Here is a 17,501-nt window from a genome sequence, read left to right on the forward strand (position 1 = left end):
GTATATAAAAATGTGCCAATAGGCACATGAAAAGATGCTCAATATCACTGATTATTAGAGGTACACAAATCAAAACTACAGTGAGGTATCACCTCACACCAGTCAGAATGGTCATCATTAAAAATTCTACAAATAATAAATGCTGGAGAGGGTGTGGAGAAAAGGGAACCCTCCTGCACTGTTGTGGGAATATAAATTGGGGCAGCCACTATGGAAAAGAGCATGGAGGTTCCTTAAAAAACTAAAAATAGAGTTACCACATGATCCTACAATCTCACTCCTGGGCATATATCTGGAGAAAACTCTAATTTGAAAATATACATGCACCCCAGTGTTCACTGCAGCACTATTTACAATAGCCAAGACATGGAAGCAACCTAAATGTCCATGGAGAGATGAATGGGTAAAGAAGATGTGGTATATATATATACAATGGAATATTACTCAGCCATAAAAATAATGAAATCTTGCCATTTGCAGCAACACAGATGGACCTAGAGATTATCATACTAAGTGAAGACAAAGACAAATATCATATGATATTGCTTATATGTGGAATCTTAAAAAAATGATACAAATTAACTTATTTACAAAACAGAAACAGACTCACAGACATAGAAAACAGACTTATGGTTACCAAAGGGGATGCTGGGGAGGTAAATTAGGAATTTGGGATTAACATATACACACTACTATATATAGAATGGATAAACAACAAGTACCTACTGTATAGCACAGGAAACTATATTCAAGTACCTACTGTATAGCACAGGAAACTATATTTAATATTTTGTAATAACTTATAATGGAAAAGAATATGAAAAAATATATGTATATATATAAAACTGAATCACTCTGCTGTACACCTGAAACAAAGAAAAAGTTTATGTTTTTACTTTTTCATATCGTGTAATTTATTATCCAGTGTATAATAACACCTTGAAAAAGTGATTTGAATAATCATACAACCTGAAAGATACTAATTTCATGAGATTTGTGTAGTTTCTTTTCATAATACCTCTTTTTCTTAGAAGGCTTGGTGATTTTTGATCCAGAAACATGTGAAAAATTACTTTATTTTGAAGGTATATAAAATAAAAAGAGAGATTACATTGTCTTTAAGCTGTATTGTTATTTTGCCCTCTTTTAGCCTAACCAAATACAGTCTGTCCTTTAAGAGCAATCCCTAATTACAACTGCTCCGTGATTTCCTAAAAGTAACCTCAGCTCAAAATGTTGCTGAATTTAATGGATCTCATAGCACGTATGATCAAATACCTTAGCATTTTGATACATGTCTTGTATTATGGCACTCTGGTAATTGCTTTATTATGACAATGAAACAGAAAACTTAATGTGTGTTCTTAATATGTGTTAATAATCTGTAATGACTCTCTGGGTGCACCACTCTCCCAGCACCTCAATGTGTTCATCACCCTGAAAGCTCTTCGAACCCTGTTGTTTGGGGGATTTTTTTTTTTTTTCCCTCGGCATGTGGGATCTTCCTGGACCGGGGCACGGACCCGTGTCCCCTGCATCGGCAGGCGGACTCTCAACCACAGCGCCACCAGGGAAGCCCCGTGTTTGGGGGCTTTTATGGAGGTTTCATTTCATAGGTAAGATTGATGAAATCCTGGGCCATTGGTGATTAACTCCACCAGCCTCTCTCTCCTTCCCAGAGGTCACGGGGTAGGGCTGGTTGAAAGTTCCAAGTCTGTAGTCACATCTTGGTCTTCTGCTGACCAGCTCCCATCCTGAAGCTGTCTAGCCTTCAGCCACAAGCTTTCTCATTAGCGTATAAAGGACTTTTATCATTCAGGGTATTCCAAGGGTTTGGGAAACTATATACCAGGAACCAGGGACTAAGACCAAATATCTATTTTCTATTGTACCATATGGGCTCTGACCAATCTCTATAGAGAAGCAGAAACCACTAAGGAATTTATCAATATTATAGTGATGATGGAACCATGAAGTGATTCAAAAAATATAATCCATGTAGGCCACTCAATTTCTTTATAGATTACAGAGAAAATGTTAATCCTCTGTTGTTTTCATTGTCTCTCAAAGCATTTTCATCTTCAGAACAGAAAATTTCAGTATTAAGCATCATTTTGTGGGTCACTGACTGAGTTTGGAGCACTTGTATGTAGCACATTTTCTGGCACATTATAAGTACTCAGTAAATATTTCTTGAAAGAGTGAACTGATGTTTTAATGTTTTATTCCTTCACTCAGGCACCCAATAAACACTAAGAATTACATGGCTAAAAATGAGTTAGAATTCTGTTAGAATACTAATCACTTAAAACTTTTTTGATTTCTCAGTTTCTTAAAGCCATCTGGACATTCTTCTATTTTAAAAACAAGAATCTATTTTTAAGACAAAAAATAAAAATTTCTCGTGGGTGTTTTTGATAACTTAGTTTCAGACTATGGCATATTTTCTTGGCAAAATAAGCCAATGGTCCTGAAACTCTGCCAGTCTCTTATTGATTATTATGTAACCACTGCTTAGGAAGCATGACTTCTCTTTTAAGCTTTTGACCTAACAAGGTGATTTTTATATCCTGGTCAGAAAAGTGTGTATGTTAATTTTGGTTCAAGATAGGTAAACAAAGTCATAAGCAATGTGGAAAGTTAAAGGAAAAAAATAGATTTCTCAATGAGATGATTTTTAACAGAAAAGACTCCAACCGCCTGGAAGGCATATTTTTCAGCAGCTGTTTAATTTATGAGTGAAATGAATATGCAAACTGAACATACTGCTTAATTGGCTTTTACAAGGGAGATCGATAATGCAGAAACGTTCATTGTTTCAGCTTTACAGCCGAGTCTGAAAAAGAGAAACAAGAGTGGATTGAAGCCGTGCAGCAATCGATAGCAGAAACTCTCTCTGATTATGAAGTAGCTGAGAAGATTTGGTTCAATGAGTCCAACAGGAGCTGTGCAGATTGTAAAGCCCCAAATCCTGACTGGGCATCCATCAATCTCTGTGTTGTCATCTGTAAGAAGTGTGCAGGTAATTAGAGATAAGTTATGCTCATCACTGTTTGGTGACAGATTGGCACTGAATGCTCTTTAGTGTCGTATATACTGTGTCCCACCTAATGGCTATGAAAAATAAAGACAGAGAAAATTTATTACATTTAAATCAAATTTAGAAATATCATTCTAAACTTCTCTTATGCATGACTTAAATATAAAAATTGATTTTTAAGCATGTAATCATTTTTTTGTGCCTGCTGGCCCATGTATGGATTTTAAAAAGACAATGCTGAAATTTTTAGGTTTTGGATGAATGTGTTTCAGAATGCACCCTGAACACGCTTGCACTTCGTATGATTTGTCCCTTTTTCCTCAGTCATATTTTGTAAGATCTATTTTTCACATCAATCTGCTCTGTGCTCTAATCTTGGTTCACCAGATCTGAATTTTTATATAGAAGCGTTTTCCAGGTGTATTGAAGTTTATGAAAGTAACCAGTACTGTGACTAATTTTCTTCTTGTGATCTTATACCTTACAAACTATTTGACAGCTCCTTGTATTTGGGAGGTAAGACAGCTGTCCAAGTGAGTAGAGGGAATGGACCCTAGCTTAGGTATGCGACCGTGGAGGTCTTGGAAAAAGTTAGCTACAACCTAAACTTTCCTTCAGCTTTTCAGCTCTACCAGGTACTGTGCTGTTCCTGTGAATTGAAATGCTCTGTAAGACAAGACATGACATTTCCTGCACAAATATATAAATAGTAATTGCAATAGAGTGTGATAAGGGCAGGAATAGTGTTGAGCACAGGTTTCACTGAGAGAATGCAGAGGAAGAGCACCTCAGAGCAAAGACAGGACAGCTGCTTCAAGCCCTTCAGACTTTTCTAGAGCTCTGTGCTACCACATTTGTCATCACACTGAGCTGATCACCTACATCAATAACAAGCATCAGTTAATCCTCCTTGACTTCGTATTTTTTCCTAACCTCTTCTCCTCTCCAGTCTCACTGGAAGAGATAGTGTTTGTGTTGTTTAAGGCTGCTCTGTCTACATATGTTCCCTTCCTTTCCTCTCTTCTCAGGATCCTCACCCTGTCACTTATTCACTCTCTGTGTAAGTACAGTTGGTCCTCCATATTCATGGTTCTACATCAAACAACTGTGGATCAAAAATATTTGAAAAACAAAAATTTACAGGAAGTTCAAAAAAGCAAAATTTGAATTTGCATGTACCAGCAACTATTACATAACATTTTATTGTATTAGGTATTAAAAGTAATCTAGGGGGGCTTTCCTGGTGGTGCAGTGGTTGAGAGTCCGCCTGCTGATGCAGGGGACTCGGGTTCGTGCCCCGGTCCGGGAGGATCCTACATGCTGCGGAGCAGCTGGGCCCGTGAGCCATGGCCGCTGAGCCTGCGTGTCCGGAGCCTGTGTTCCACAACGGGAGAGGCCACAACAGTGAGAGGCCCGCATACCGCAAAAAAAAAAAAAAGAAAAAAGAAAAAAAAAAGTAATCTAGACATGAATTAAAGTATACAAGGATGTGTGTGGGTTATATGCAGATACTATGGCCATTTTATACAAGGGATTTGAGCATCCTCGGATTTTGGTATCTGTGGGTGGTCCTAGTGCCATTCTGAGATACCGAGGGACAACTGTATTGAACTATGGTTTATTTGGTTCAGCATATAAACTTGCATAATTCTGTTAACACCAGCTTTCTGAAAACTTACTATTCTCTTACATATCATTCTCTGTTCCTTTTTCCTTTCATAGACAAGACACTTTCAAGCGTAGTGGTCTGCACAGGTTTTCTTTAACTTCCTAGTGTATCATCAGCATCCTGTAATCAGTCTTCGTTTCTCTTGCCTCCAGTAAAAATATTTTCACCACATTTACCAGTGTATTTTACCTCTCAGTTTCTGTGTGGTCAGTTCCTATCTTCTCTGCCTTCTCTGCAGTATTTGACACTCTTGACCAATCTGTCGCTCAGTGACTTTCCATCCTCCCACAACTTCCGACACACCATTTTCTGTTAGTGTGCTCTTACTACTCTGGTCATCCTTTTCCAGGTTACTTTTCCTTTGCCTGCTCCTAAAATATGTGTGTTCCCTTGGATTATATCCTAAGCTTTCTTTCACTCTGATGTTCCTGAGTGAGGTTGTCATTTGAATTCAATACTCATTTTTAAGCAGGGGATTCTCACTCTGTTGGAAACTCTACTCTTATAGCTCCTGCTAGATTCTCAACTTGGATTTGCCCAAGATACCTCAAAATTAACATGATAAAATGGAGCTCTCATTGCTGCCCAGCTCATTACATTAAACTGTATATTCTCCTATATTCCAAATCTTGGTCAGAAGCAATACTATCTACCATACACTGAAGCCTAAACCTTGAGAGACCCTCTTGACCCTTCCTCTTTCCTTAAAGCCCACCAGGTCCCATCAGTTTTATCTTCTGAATATCTCTAAATCTGTTCTCCACATTATTTCTTTTCCTGCTGCCGCAAGTCAGATTCTTTCCTAGGCTACTCCAGCATCCCTTCTTCCTGCATGCTTTTGAGCTTGACTCCTTTTGGTGTTTCCTTTCTGTAGTCTTCGTAAGTGCAAACCTATGCAGGTTCTTGCCATGGTAATTCTAGGGCTTTGTGCTCTGAGTAGTTTCCTTCTCAAAGAATGGAGGAAAGGAACCTATGTAATGTAGAGAAAGTAATGAGAGGAATGAGCTTTCTCATGCACATTAGGCAAAAGGTCCTTAAGATCAAGGATGATGTCTTATATACCTTTTTTCTATCTCAGCTTAGAAAGAGTCTGACATATGCCTGAATGCCCAGTAATGGCTGAATGATGATTTATACAGCAGAATTAAATTGATTATGATAGAATGCTGGGCATTCTCTTCCAGGCATAATAGTAGAATAAAGAATCGACTTTAGATTTTTAAGTAGGCATTTATTGCAGTTGTAGCTAGTTTTTTTTAAGAGTAAAGGGATGATATCTGTATTCACTCACATAGGTATAATTTACACAGACCCATTATAAAATGTTTTCAGTGACCTACAATTTCTAGTTAATTACCAAACAGTGAAAAATATATATATACGTATATACACATACACACATGCACACATACATGCATATGTACACACACATATACACACATGTACATGTATACACACTTTTTAAAAGTGTAATTTTATACCAGTACAGGGTGGTGATGGTGATTTCTGTTATCTTCAATGTGGTTGGTTATGATTCCTGTATGATTACCACCACTACTGTAGGGTGGAAAGTAGGTATTGGTTTGTTTTAAGTTCAAAAGATATATTAATCCACACATACCTATACACGTCCATATACACTTTTCTTTTTAAAGGTAAAATACGTTTACATACAAATTCAAATAGAAATCAATTGTTTTTTGACTTCAGGGCAACATAGATCTTTAGGACCAAAAGATTCCAAGGTTAGAAGTCTGAAAATGGATGCCAGCATTTGGAGCAATGAACTCATTGAGGTGAGTCCGACTTGACTGTGGTGGTGGTCAGCAGAGGTCCAGGAGGAGGTGTGCAGTGGGGTGGTGTGGTTACTTTAAGAGATCTCTGATCAAGTTCTCACCACATTATAAAAATGGCTTATAGCCTGTTTGATAGTAGTAACTTTCTACTTTAACTTTCCGAATGCTTCCTAAATGAGACAGTTATTTTAAAAATAAAAAATACAAGGAGCTTTAATAGTAATAACTACTTGGGGCTTCTCTGGTGGCGCAGTGGTTGAGAGTCCGCCTGCCGATGCAGGGGACACGGGTTCGTGCCCCGGTGCGGGAAGATCCCACATGCCGTGGAGCGGCTGGGCCCGTGAGCCATGGCCGCTGAGCCTGCGCGTCCGGAGCCTGTGCTCCACAACGGGAGAGGCCACAAAAGTGAGAGGCCCGCGTACTGCAAAAAAAAAAAAAAAAAAAAAAAATAGTAATAACTACTCTTAAAGGCTTGACAGCTTTTTTTAAAGCCAGAATTGACTTTCTTTCTTTTTAACCCAGCATGGATAAAATACCAGAAAAGTGAATGAAAAAATTTGGCAAAATCGACTATTCTTTATCTTGGCCATGCTCTGTCAGTAACTGAGATCATGTCTAACTTGCTGTCTCCTGTATCCATTCTCTGCTCAGGTGTCTGTACCACTCACTGTCAACCACGTTAGCCCACCTACTCAGCCATTTTAAATGAATCTGTCTCAATGTGAGCTACCTTCAAAAAGTAATATATATACTACCAAACGTAAAATAGATGGCTAGTGGGAAGCAGCCGCATAGCACAGGGAGATCAGCTCAGTACTTTGTGACCACCTACAGGGGTGGGATAGGGAGGGTGGGAGGGAGACGCAAGAGGGAGGGGATATGGGGCTATATGTATATGTATAGCTGATTCACTTTGTTATACAGCAGAAACTAACACACCATTGAAAAGCAATTATACCCCAATAAAGATGTTAAAAAAAAAGTAATAATGCTTTTGCTGCAATTTGTGTTGCTTGCAGTTTCTTTTCTAGCTATTCTTTTACCACTATTACGAGCAGCTAGACTATTTAAAATAGAAATAGTATCTGCTTTCACACTCCATCTTCTGGAAAAAGTTGGGTCTTGTATTTTGCATATTTTGTACCAAGCTATGCTTTAATGTCATGTGAGTCAGTTTTCTGCAGATTCAAATACATTTTGTGAATTGATATGTTTTATTTTTTTTTGATAATTCAGCTTTTTATTGTCATTGGAAACAAAAGAGCTAATGACTTTTGGGCTGGTAGTCTTCAGAAAGATGAAGAATTACACGTGGACTCTCCAGTAGAAAAGAGAAAAAACTTTATCACTCAGAAATACAAAGAAGGAAGATTCAGAAAAACCCTTTGGGCATCTCTTACCAAGGAAGAATTAAATAAGGTAACCAATGAAATGTAACAAAAAACATGGATATTAAGGTCTTTTTAAATATATGCCAAGGGTTTTGAAAAAAAGTTAAAAAAAATTTTTTGCTATTGCATAATATTATTGTTTAATTTTATTTCCTTTTGTGAGATTGTGCCGTTGTTTTCTTTTCCTTCATTTCACTTGAGGATTCGTTATCAATAGCGAATAAACTTCTGTCCCTAACTGAAGTTTCTATCTGACGTAGTTTCTATCTGACGTAGGCCATTAAAACATTTCTACCTACGTCTATCTGACGTAGTTTCTATCTGACGTAGGCCATTAAAACACACCATTTAAAAGTTCGACAATTTTCCCCATTTTAGGGACAGGATACTGAACATAACTTCAGCCAGTACATTGTTGACTTGCTATCACCAAAATTAACTTCATTTACTCAATTAATTTATTTTTAAAAGCAGTAGTTTGTTTAGTGCCATTGATTTGAAGTGTCGTTTGCCTTTGGTTGAGTTATTCCAGGTCTTCTTGTGACCATTTTATGTTGCCCTTTTGGCAAAGAATTTGTTAAGCATCCTGCCCGCCTCTCCTTTATTGATTTTTGTGTTTGTTGCTTGTGCTTTTGGTGTCATATCCAAAACATCATTGCCAATACTGATGTCAAAGAGCTTACCACTTATGTTTTCTTCTAGAAGTTTTATGGTATCAGATCTTATGTTTAAGTCTTTAATACATTTCAAATTAATTTTTGTGAGTGGTGTAAGGTAGGGGTCCAATTTCATTTTTTTTTTTTTTTTTTGCACGTAGTTACTCAGTTTCCCAGCATCATTTGTTGAAGAGACTATCCTTTCTCCATTGAGTGTTTGTGGTGAATAGATATTTATTGCACACTCACTCATTGCTGAATTCATTTTTAGGTTCTGGGGGTACAGTTGTAGTAAACAGTAGATGTGATTCTTTTATTCATGAGAGTGATCTGCACGCAGGGGAGATTGACCATAAACAGCTGCATGCCAATAAATATACCACAGCAAATGCAGCACACTGTAAAGGAAAAGAATAGGGTAATGAGAGAGAGAATGAGGGGAAATACGTGGGATTAGATTGTGAGAGCAGTCAGAGGCTATATCCCAGTGGAGGGATGTTAGCTGTTTCACTTTCCAGTATCCTCATTTCGCAGGTGCAGAAAAACTAAGACCCAGAGATGAGAAGGAATTGCCCAAATCACCTAGCAAATTAGTACAGTCAGGTACAAGAATTTAGGCTTCTTGATTCTGATGTGAAGGAAATTGTAGAGGTTAGCTAGACCATGGTAGAAAAGATAAGTACTTTTTTAGTAGTAGACCCTCTAGGCTGGAGCTGTGAAATGTGTCCTGGGACTTCTTGGTTGTACGCTCTTCTCTGAGCTGCCCATTGGGATAATCAGCAAGTGATTGTCCTGAAGTTGCATTACAGAGAGCAAATTAACCAGTCATCTGTCCAGGTGCACCATGTCAGGAAGGAGGAATATGGTGAACCCAAGGCTAAGAAGTCAGACGGAATCAGGGTGCCAAATCAGAGTTCAGAAGCAAATGGAAAGCCAGTAAAGTGTGGAAGCAAGAAGAGGGGATGGGAAAAGTTGTGAAGGCAGCTTATTATTTCAAAGGAAAAAACATCATGTTCCAGGAGTTTTACTGTTTGTACAATGATGATGTATATCATGTCAATCATGTCTTATTGTGTCTTGCTTGCTGTTCCTCCTCCCTACCTATACTCCCTTCCAAAAGGAAAGATCCTGAATTTGTACACATCTTTCAAATTCCCAAAGCATAACGGTAATTTAAAGATTCCTCACATCCCGATTGCTCTGGAAAATACAGACATACAGACATATATGCATACAACATTCATATGACATAACAAAACATTTAGTGGATACTTCCTTACTACGTTTGAAGTATTGTGAATTTTCTGAGCATCAGCCATTGTCATAGTATGTAAACATACAAAATATCTTCCATGGCAAATATGACGGATTTGAAGATTTGGAACATCACAACATTTGAATTCAACAAAACAATGAATTGAGATTTGGACATCTTCGGTTGAAATTTAAATTCATGTAGAGCAGGCCTTTTTTTGTCTGTTGGTTAATTCAGGGCATAATGATTATTAGATTTATTTGTTAAAAAGGAATACAGGGGGCTTCCCTGGTGGCGCAGTGGTTAAGAATCCGCCTGCCAGTGCAGGGGACACGGGTTCGAGCCCTGCACCTGGAAGATCCCACATGCCACAGAGCAGCTTGAGCCCGCGTGCCGCAGCTAATGAAGCCCACACGCCTAGAGGCCGTGTTCCGCAACAAGAGAAGCCACCGCACTGAGAAGCCCGAGCACCACAATGAAGAGTAGCCCCCGCTTGCCGCAACTAAAGAAAGCTCGCATGCAACAACGAAGACCCAACGCAGCCAAAATAAATTAATAAATAAATAAAAATTAAAAAAAAAAGAATACAGACTTCCTCTCATAAATGAATTGGCAGACTTTCACACATTTTAATAGCTAGAATCATACTTTCTTCACTTACAAATTGTATTTTCTTTTATTGACCAGGCTCTGTGTGCTGCTGTGGTGAAACCAGATGTTCTGGAAACAATGGCTTTGCTGTTCAGTGGAGCAGATGTCATGTGTGCAACAGGTGACCCTGAGCATAGCACCCCTTATCTGCTGGCCAAGAAGGCGGGGCAGAGTCTGCAAATGGAATTTCTCTACCATAACAAATTCTCAGGTTAGTCCCTATCCCTTCACTAGCCTGATCTCTCCTTATATATCCCCAAGAGAACTGAAGCACGAATCTGTTTGTTTCTCAAATCAGAAAAACCATCAGAATGAAATGAAAATGTAATTACCAAAAAGGTGGATGATGCTTATCAAGACCCATGTTTTATTTCATTTAAAGGGAAAGTTTAGGAAATAAATCTTTTATGTGTCTTTAATTTTATAAATGGGAGATTAAAATAATTCATCCCACATAATCATTTTCACCAAAATTAAATCTGATTTTCATGCATGATTAATAAATACAACTGAAGTGCTTACTTGCAAATTTTATGCCAAGTAAAATAAATATCTCTGTATATTTATTCTGCGGTATATTTGAAGTAGTTTTTCTTCTACCTCAAAACTCACCTACATATTTATAAGCAAAGGGAAAATTGTTTACATTTCAGATTTCAGATGTGTTATTTCTGTAACTTTTCTAGATTTCCCTCAACATGACATACATGCTGAAGGTGGATTAAGTCAAGAGTCCTCCCAGTCGACGTTCCTCTGTGACTTTTTGTATCAGGCTCCTGCTGCAGCTTCTAAACTCTCTTCAGAAAAAAAACTCCTTGAAGGTATCTTTTCTCGCTCCTTTTAGATTTGTTATCTGGTAAAACTTTATTTCATTATCAAAACAATTAGGTTTAAATTTTGATTGTTTTTTTCCCTTAATATGTTAGATTTGATCTTGCGGTAGAGAAATATTTTTTTTTTAGGTTTTATAAATGCTTCCAGGCACAGATATTATTTCATGCACTGCAGCAAAGATTTACCACTGGTTTGGAATGCTGAGTGAATTCTCAGCAAAATTCAGTGACATCTACCTCAGGGCCAACCAATTCTTTTTTCAGGATTTAAGGGTTATTCCAAAGAAATGTGAAACTTAGCCCCTTCCATTCGGGACAGAAACCCTAACTGGGGAGATAATATAGATAAATGTCAACATGTAGGAAGAACTGACAAGTTTTCAGTACATATTCTGTCAGTATTCTATCAGGATGTTCTATCAGTAGTTCAGTTTGTTCTGATGATAAGTGTGTGTGTGTGTCTGTGTAAGTAAAATAAAGCTTAAGCATGGTTTCCAAAAAATGATGTGAATTAATTTGATTTAACAACCCATTCTAGGTTTGTGGCATTAATCTTAGCAGAATCATCATTTATCCACCTATCCATTCAGCTCCTTGAATCAGGCATGTGCTGGGCATTCGGCATACGAAAATGAGTAAGACAGAGGCCTCATGCTCTTGCTATATACATTTGAACTAATTTTAGAAATGTAGGCATGAAACTATAATGATCTCTGTCTCACTGGAGCAAAGAGAATTTAAGAGAGATTAAGCTGTACAGGCCACTTGATGATGGATATTCAGAGGCTTGGGAGCCTGGTTAGTAATTCCCTAGGTGGTAAAATCCAGCTATATTACTCGATCCAAGGAACAATAGGATGAAAAACTCACTGTAGAATGTTAATCTTGATCCTCATGCACTTGAAGTGATTATTTCAGTTAAAGGCTTTATTTCCCAAAAAAAATTGTAACCCTAAGCAGAATTGTACTGAGATTAAGTATACTTTATTAGATTTTCCTATAAACAGTACCTCTCCTTTAGTGAGCATGTACTATGTGTAAGGCATCGCTTTTTTATGTTCATTGTAATCCTCATAAAAGCTCTGCAAGATAGTTGATATTATGCTGATTTCACATGAACAGTGGAGGAACTTGACACGAAGCCGAGTTTTACATCTGATTTGTGTTATAATTGTTATTGTAAAACTTTGGCTTTGGTGAGTGTGATGGCTGGGTGACACTAGATGGCAGAGCATTTTTATTCTTTGAGCTTAGGTTTTTTTTGGTTCTTTCAGCAAGTGGTTTTTATTGTCTTCCTTTGCTCAATCTAACCAATAATAAATAACGAATTTTACAGAGATTTTCTCATCTTCCATTGCTCCTTGTCTATATTTAACCCTTAAGTAGTCGAAAGTTGAGTGATCAGGAGGGAAAAAGTATCAGAACAATCTGTGAATTGGCGATAGTCATTATTAAAATAATTGAATAACAAGGCAATTAATGTACTTGTTAATAAGTGTACAAGCTTTCTAGAATGTTTCTTCTAAATTGTAGGATATCTTAGATCCACCCTTCAAACCACTTACACAAAGATGAAATAGGGAATTTGAGATATAAGCTTTTCTTCCTAAAGCTTCTCAATATATCATAAGTACTCTGCAGGCTAAAAATAAGCTTTTATTTGTTTTTTGGAATTCTGGTTGTAATATTTATAGACTTACCATTTTGTTTTAATATTTCATTGAAATAGATTGTTTTTCTTAATCACTTGAGGACTGAATTGATGTTTTAAACCTGTAACTAAATCATTCTTTCCTTTTTATCTTTTATAAGTTAACTATGGATTTTTGTTGTTAAAATTTACTTCAAAAAACAGAAACCAGTGCATTCTCCATATATGTAATTTAATTGGGGGTATTTTCTCATTTTGGAGCATTCAGTTTTAAGTAATGGGAAACTGAACTTTTGTACTTTGACCATGCAGCACGCAGAAATGATTTCATTGGAAAATAATCTAATGACAGGGTATTCTTTGATGGTCTTCATTTCTTCCATCCAATGTGTCTCTCATTTAAGACTCAGGATAGACCATGAATCAGTTGGCTACCCTCCATCTTCACTAACATGGTCCTAGCTCCAGCCACCATCCTGTCCTGCCTGGGCTGTAATACGCCCACCCCCATCCCATGCCCCAACCCCGCTTACTTGCCGATATCTGCCCTAGCTTCCCTCCAAACCATTCCCCAAAAAAGTCTTAGTGATTGTTGAAAATGTAAATCAGATCATGTATTTCCATCATTCAAATACATTTAATGGCTTCCCATGACAGAGTATAACTCTCTTCCTTATTAAGACCTTAAAGACCTTCTCGTACCTTCCCCCTTTCATCTCACATCCTTCCTTCCTATTCTGCATGCCTGGCCACACTCGTTTCCTGTCTGTTCCTGCAACATGCCATGTTCTTTTCTGCCTCCTCTGGACCTTTGTGATTGCCGTTCACTCTGCAAGGAGCGCACTTCCCCCAGCCTGACTGCTTCTTATCTCTCGGGGGATCAGTTCAGTGCTACCTGGTTGGAGAGACCTCTTTGGCAGCCCACTAAAGAGTGCACCCACTGTCAGCTCTTCTCTTTCACAGTGTGCTGCTTATTTCTATCATAGCACTCCTCGCATGAAAATGATCCTTCCTTCTTTGATTTGTTTCTCTCCCCCTCTGGAGTGAAAGCTCATTGAGGCGTCAGCATTTTCTGGTTTACTCAGGATTATCAAATCTCTGGTGCCTAAAACAGTGTCCACACATAGTAGTCATGTGATAAATATTTGTTGAATAAATAGGCATTTCTCTAATCACATTACTACCAGTGTAAAAGCACAGCTGACTTAATATAATTTTTATTGAAGTATAGTTTCTGTACAACATTGTATATGTTACAGGTGTACCATGTAGTGATTCACAGTTTTTAAAGGTTATATTCCATTTATAGTTATTAGTTAATATTCTGAACAAAACACTTAAAAATGAAGAAGAAAAAGCCGAACTACCAAGAAGCATAGAGTTCTGGTGGGTTTTTTTGTTTTTCTTTTCTGTCAAGATTCTGCAGTGGTGGTACTCCTGTTGAGCACCAGCTTTATGGGAAAACTGAATTATTTGGAAAGATTTAGAGATTAAAGGTGGTTGTCACCTTTGCCTCTGAAAGCATCTGGACTGCATAACTCCATCAGGGCTTGTCAGGATGGCCATAGAATAGACTGATTAAAAACAAACAAAAAAGTCAGGGAATAGAATGCATGCAAGTCCTTCAGAGAGTTACAGAGGCTTCAAATTGTCAGTTCAGGTTTTCAGAATTTGAAGTTCTTCTAGACTCTGGTTATGAAGACTGATCTGTATTTTTCTTTTTCTTCCCAATTTAGTGTTCATGAAAGGAAAGATTGATAGCTCTTGTTAAACCGAAGTGTAGAGCTGAATAATAGCATCCTGGTTTTGTTTTCTGTTTTCTCCCCTCAACTGTATTATTTTCCCTTGGTATCTTACCTTGATTTGTTGACACAGCATTTGATTTTTAAAAAGAAAGTGGTTGATACGGTTTACTAGAAATTCTCTATTAACTGTTCATTTTTTCTTGTATAGATTAGCATTGAGGAATTTTGAAGGTCTTTTGTTCTATAAATACCTAACTCGTATAGTTTAAAAATGTTTCTCCAAGGCTGTAATACATTTATTTTAAATCAAAAGGATTCCTAGTGTGTATTCCTGTCTTCTGTGAACACTGAATGCCATCAGTTGAGGAAATTCTTCATCAGGAAACAACGTCATGGTTTCAAAAAATAATAGTTTCGTCTTAACTATCATACATTTATTGTGCACATATCTATTTGAAGGTATGACCTCTGCTGTACCCTGATGCATTTTAAAAATGGACATACATGCTTCAAGCATGTAACAGACACAGAGAGGCAGTTTGTGAAGTAGATAGAAGGGTAGCTTCCCTAGTTGACTGCCTGGGTGTTACCCCCAGCTCTGATGTACTTGTGTGATGTTGGGAAGGTCAATCAACCAGCTTGTGCCTGTGGGCGGGGTATAAGCAAAGGGGTATGCAGTAATACAGCTGACCTAACTGGGTTGTTCTGAGGATTCAGTGAGTTAATGTGCATAAGATGTGTAGAACAGTGCGTGCCACACGCATATGATGATAAGGGGAGGAGGAAGAGTAGCAGAGAGGCGATCCATGTACACAGCTGCTTCTGGTTTCCAGTGAGCCTTTGCATTTAGGTATATCCTACAGGTGGTAGCTGACAACCAAGCTGCCCAGCTCTGTTATAGTATCTACATCACTTTGTAGGAGTATTTCAGTAGGTCACCTCTGGAGTTCTTTAGTTGTGTGTGAGTAAATTCCAGTAGTGTTTTTCTTCCCTGATCTAAATGTCAAGGTTGAATAGAAACAGAGAGCAACCCCTCCAGCCAGTACAACCACCATACACACAACCTTGTGTCTAGTAAATACCTTTTGTCCTCAGAGTTGCCCATTCTGTGCACCATCTGGTGGACATCTTCTGGTAACTGATTAAAAAGTAAGACTTCTGTAGCAGAGAGGGTGTCCTGTCTGAATTAGCCCAGTCAGACGAATGCCATCCAACATAATTTTGTTGAAGCTTTTGGTTGCTTCCCAGATGAATAGAAATGTCAGGATTTACTATCACAGCTTTCTTATTGTAAATCCTCAAAGGTAATATCTGTGCCCACTTGGTTTGACCTCTGACCTGTTTTCACTTATAAAAATGAAGCTCATCAAGGGTTATGGTGATGATGCTACAGGATTAAATCTCCTCAAGCCCGTATTTCTAACTTACAGTGAGCCTGTACTCACCTTTTAAAAGAGATCTGTCATTTGTTTCCCACTAGAATTAACATAATTAGATTCTTCATTTACATCTATTTTATGCATCATGCATTTGGCACTTTTTGCTTAAGACCTTCCAATGGCTCCCACTTGTCTGCAGGTACAAACTCCTGAACACCTGTCATGTAAGACTCCTGGGGCCTGGCCTCTGCCATGAGCCTTCAGTCTCGTTTCCTAGGTCCTAACTTCACGTGTAATCTCTTTCTTTGGCCAGGTAGGTTTTTGGCAGTTTCCCCTTTCTAAGACTTTCCTCCCACAGTTCTTTCTCAGAATTATGGAATGATTGTAGCTCAGAAAGCATTTTTTGCTGCTTTAGAAACATCCTTTTCAGTCACAAATGACTATTTCAGAAGCTGTATTTTTGTTTGAAGTTGTTTTCTTACCACTCCAGTTTGAGGGTAGCTTCCCTCCAAGAATGGGTCTAACCTTTGTAGGGTCCACCTCAGGATGATGATGAGAGAGACAGAACTCTCACTAAAGTAGAGGCAGTTACCTCCTTATTCTGAAGACCAACTGCTATTTTCTGCCCTTGTTTTATTGGATCTCTTTCTATATTTAATGTTGGTAATCATTCCTTTCATAAATGCTCACCGCTTTCCTGTTTTATACACCATCTCTTCTCATTTACTTCATTGCTTTCATGGACCCTTCTATATCCATTGTTCCCTAAGTTCCCTAAGATTTTATCCTTGGTTACTGTGTATTTTCAACCACTAGCTGTATGCTAAAGACTTTCTGGTCATTGAGGCCTTTCCTTGCCCTGAAGATGCAAATTCATAGGGTGATCTGCCTAATAGGTGTTCCTACTTGGATTTCCAGGGGATAGCTCTCATTTAGTATATATCAAAGGAAACTCAGATTACACGCACTAAAACTGTTTCTATTTTATTTTCTTGTAGAAAAAAGTAAACATTTCTGCCTACCTTGTAATCAAAGCTAAAAATGATACAACTATTAATAAATTCTCCCTTACTCCCTTCATCCCATCAATACATGTTGTATCCCTTTAAAACACACAGGTGCATGTATGCATTTCTCTCTCCCTTTCCCCCCTCTGTCTCCTGTTTCTCTCTATTGTCCCCCATCCTTTCCCATCATTCCGTCCCCCCCCCCACCCATTATCCTTAGTACCACTGTCCTGCTTTGGGTGATCTTCATCTTTCACTTAGACTTCTTTTGACAGTGTCCTAACTGGTTTCCTGCCTCCAGCCTCACCTTCTCACATCCATTTTCCACAGAAATGAAGTGTGTAAAATTTAAATATGGAATTTTCTTCTGTTGAAACCATTTCAGTGGCTCACCATCAACTGTAAAATCAAAGCTCAACAAACTTTTC

At 38.0% G+C, this 17,501-nt stretch overlaps 1 protein-coding gene across 1 annotated transcript in view; it reads left to right on the top strand.

Annotated features, from left to right (window-relative positions):
* The window catches only part of ARAP2 (ArfGAP with RhoGAP domain, ankyrin repeat and PH domain 2), a gene marked incomplete at both ends in the record, with an annotated part of 182,354 nt that overhangs the window by 69,068 nt on the left and 95,785 nt on the right, over positions 1–17,501 (top strand). The window contains 5 exons of the mRNA XM_082653125.1: positions 2,823–3,022; positions 6,420–6,505; positions 7,742–7,924; positions 10,495–10,669; positions 11,145–11,279. Coding sequence (XP_082509251.1) covers positions 2,823–3,022; positions 6,420–6,505; positions 7,742–7,924; positions 10,495–10,669; positions 11,145–11,279 — 779 coding nt within the window. The remainder of the gene's footprint in view (positions 1–2,822; positions 3,023–6,419; positions 6,506–7,741; positions 7,925–10,494; positions 10,670–11,144; positions 11,280–17,501) is intronic.

The sequence above is a fragment of the Grampus griseus genome, assembly GCF_964374135.1.
Source record: "Grampus griseus genome assembly, chromosome: 4".
Lineage (NCBI taxonomy): Eukaryota > Metazoa > Chordata > Mammalia > Artiodactyla > Delphinidae > Grampus > Grampus griseus.